At 59.5% G+C, this 3,311-nt stretch overlaps 1 protein-coding gene across 1 annotated transcript in view; it reads right to left on the bottom strand.

Annotated features, from left to right (window-relative positions):
• Positions 1-1,039: 1,039 nt before the first annotated feature.
• The window catches only part of NTN1 (netrin 1), a 106,413-nt gene continuing 104,141 nt past the window's right edge, over positions 1,040-3,311 (bottom strand). The window contains exon 9 of the mRNA XM_006761721.1: positions 1,040-1,110. Coding sequence (XP_006761784.1) covers positions 1,040-1,110 — 71 coding nt within the window. The remainder of the gene's footprint in view (positions 1,111-3,311) is intronic.

The following is a 3,311-nucleotide window of genomic DNA, read 5'->3' as shown; positions in this document are numbered from 1 at the left end:
CCCCCCCCCCCCCACCTCCCGCAGCTCAGACCACCAGTGAAGACCGGGAGACAGGGAACAGTGTACAAGAGTTTATTTAATTGATATCTGCATTTAGTTCTATCATGTGGGGCCCACGTTACAAGTTCCATCTGGGTCCATTACAACTCTAAACAAACAAAAAAACTTTAAAAAATCCACAACTTTTTCCATGTCATTAAATATATTCATATATAATAACCATAATATATTAGTATGCATTGGAAAGGAGCACTGACCCAATGTCATGGTCACCACTAAACATTTACCATTCTGAGTGAACAGAATTCTGGAACGCAGGGGGAGGGGGCTAGTGCACCTGGGGGTGGGGATGGCGAATGAGGAGTGGGCTGGCTGGGGGGCAGAGGCGAGGCCTCAGAGTACACACTGTGACGCCCCTGGGGTATGGCATGTCTGTGGCTGTGAACCGTGGCCCAGGAACCCCACCGGTGAGTCTAGTTGGTCTATTCTCAGTCTCCCTCGTGGGGTGTGAGAGGAGCGCTTCCTTTGAGCATTGAGGTCCCAATGTTTTTCAGTTTCCTGGAGGGATCATTTCCTGATCGCTCAGAATCTTCTCGATTTCGTTCTCATTCCAAACTGGGGCCAACCCAAGAAAGTCGATACCCATTTCCTGCGCGCTACTGTGGAGGCGGAATTCCAGGTCACTGGGGGCCTGGGGCAGCTCACAGCCTCCTGCCCATTTCCCAGGACCTGGCGGGGCTGCCTCCCGCCCTGCTCGGGACAGAAGCAGGGCTGCAGGTGAGTCCGGGCAGCCCGTGTCCCCCTCCCTCCACCCCATCCTCTTTACTGCACTCAGTAAGGCAGCCACTCCGCTGTCAGGGGCTCCAGACCACCCAGCAGGTAAGAAAAAGGACAAGTGGGGAATCTTTTAAAACAAAAAAAGGACTAATCTGGTGTTTTTCTTCAAATACCTACATATCACAATTCTGGTTAATACACTCTTCAGAATCAAAATCTAGTTCATTTTACATCCCTTCCTAACTGTACAAACGGGCACACCTCAGTTCCTATTCATCTCCTCGTGGAAGAGGTGCTTCCTCAGGGAGGGGTCCTCGCCGCTGAAGCTGGGGGCTGGGTTCCGGCAGGGTCAGTGAGGTGCGGAGGCCTGTGGTGACAAATCCGGCCGCCCTGACACGTGGCCCAGGGGCCAGGCTGCTGGGTGGATTGGGTGGCCTGTGCCCTCAGGGGCAGAGCAGGAGGGTGAGGCTGGTTGAGTTTAAAGCAAGATGTATTACTGCCTGGCAGGCTGCTGGCTCCAGACCTAGGGGCCTCGGAGACCACCCGTGCTGGCCCTCGGATGGACCTGGGTGACTCAGACCCAGGGTGGGAGGTGGCGGGGCTGCCACACCCCTCTGGACAGGCAGGCAGAGAAGCCAGACCGGTGTAAACAGAACAGGACCAGCCCAAGCAGTGAGTGCCTTTACAGGACTGTGGGCCAGCAAAACGCCAAGGCCTGCGAGGTGCGAATGGCACTCGGCAAACGGCGCTGGCGTCAGAGGGCTCACTGCTAGGAGAGCGGTCCCTATGCTCCCGTCTTGGGCCTGGAGTCAGGGAAGACAAATATCCCTCCCCAGGGCCATTCTGTCCTCTCCCCCACAGGGGCACCTCTGCCAGCCAGTCTCTCCTGGAATCCCTCCACACACACACCCCAAACCCACCCCCACCTCCCAGGCAGCCAAATGTCCTTTCTGCTGTGTCTTAGATCAGCCAAGGCCCCTTTCAGAGCCTTTAACCTACAAATTGTGTTTGTGCGCCTCACCCACCACCCCTGCTCCACCTCTGAAGCTGTCACTGCGCCCACCCCACACACTCCATTCGCCAGGTGCCACCAGGGCCAGTGTCTCCCTGGCGACCTCCCAGGAGCACCCCTCGCAGCTGCTGTGGGAGCTGGTGCGCAGCGGGCCAGGGCAGCAGGGCCGTGGTCAGCAAGCCTGGCCCTGTACTGCGAGTCCAGTTCTGCCGCCTTTCCTGGTGGCCTTGGGCACGTGCGTTTCCGTTTCCCCGCTGGTGAGATGGGCAAGGATCCCTGTCTCACGGGGCTGGGGGGTAAAGTGCCAGGCACAGGACAGGTGCTCGCTACACGTCAGCCCGGACGCGGGCCGGACCACAGGGCACCTTCACACTCAGTGTGACCCTTCTGAGCAGGCAAACTCGAAGGAGAGTGAAGCCAGTGTCCTGAGTGAGGAGGAAGCCAGGCCGCTAACTCTGCGCCAGGTGCCGAGAGCTCAGGAAGGGAGACCGTGGGCCCCGGGCATAGGAACAGGCCCTGTGGGGGCTGCCTGCTTGAAGGCAGTGTCTCTGAGCTTTGGAAAGGGGAGAGCACAAAGGGGACAGCCGGGAAGGGCAGGCAAGGCTCTGCCTGGGGTAGACCAAGACAGGTGCAGGCAGCTGGGCAGCTGTAGTGGGCTTTCTCGGCCCAGCAGCCGCTGCCCCTTGGAGCCAGGAGTGAGGGCAGCAGCAGGAAGTGGTCATGGTTTCCGTGGTTCCCCGAACCTGGTCATTCCTGGCCTTGCCTGCCCATGGCGCGGGCATACTGTGCCCTGCTGAGCCAACAGACCCGGTCCTGACTCAGCCAGCCCCTTCCCCCAGCCGGGTTCACCGCCTTTGCAGCCTGCATTCCATACCCATCCAGGCCCTTCCCAGCTGCAAACACTGCTGAGGGGCCTGGTGGGAGCTGATGTCATTACACAAATAGTGTCACTGCCATAAACCCAGCCCGAGCCCGTCCCCTCCCCTGGAAAATGTCATAAAGGGGCTGGTTCCAAGTTTCCAAAGAGGAAACTCCCTGGGAGGTTGTGCCTTCCCCGTGCCTCCTCCGGCAGGCAGCTCAGTGAGGCATGACCACCCGGCTTGAGCTTCTCAGGGGTGTCTTTCGGTCCACCGCCCTCTGCCTGGGCCAGAATCCTGGGCTGCACCTAAACCCGGGGGGGCGGGGGGGGGTTGGGGCCAGCAAGAGCTCCTGCTTCACCCCACCCAGGAGGACCAGTGCAGCAGGTGGTAACGGACCACCGCCTGCATGGGGAACCCTGCTGCCCCCAAATGCCTGGCCCAAGCTGTCCCAACCAGGGGGTCCTGTGACAAAGGAGGGTCAGGGAAAAGGGAGGGATTTTCAGTCTTTTACGTTTGGGTGATGGTTTGGCCGGGCTCGCTCAGCCCCTGGCCCAACTGGGGGCCTGAGAATTCACAGTTCTCCTCCTCACGTCCCCTTCTCCGTAACCGTACGCCAGCCGCAGGTGCGGCTCCACCTGCGCGTTCCGCGTTCCGTGTCAGGC

Source organism: Myotis davidii, unplaced genomic scaffold (genome assembly GCF_000327345.1).
Source record: "Myotis davidii unplaced genomic scaffold, ASM32734v1 scaffold37, whole genome shotgun sequence".
NCBI classification, from domain to species: domain Eukaryota; kingdom Metazoa; phylum Chordata; class Mammalia; order Chiroptera; family Vespertilionidae; genus Myotis; species Myotis davidii.
Note: the sequence above shows the minus strand (reverse complement) of the source record. Positions and strands in the feature narration are given on the sequence as shown.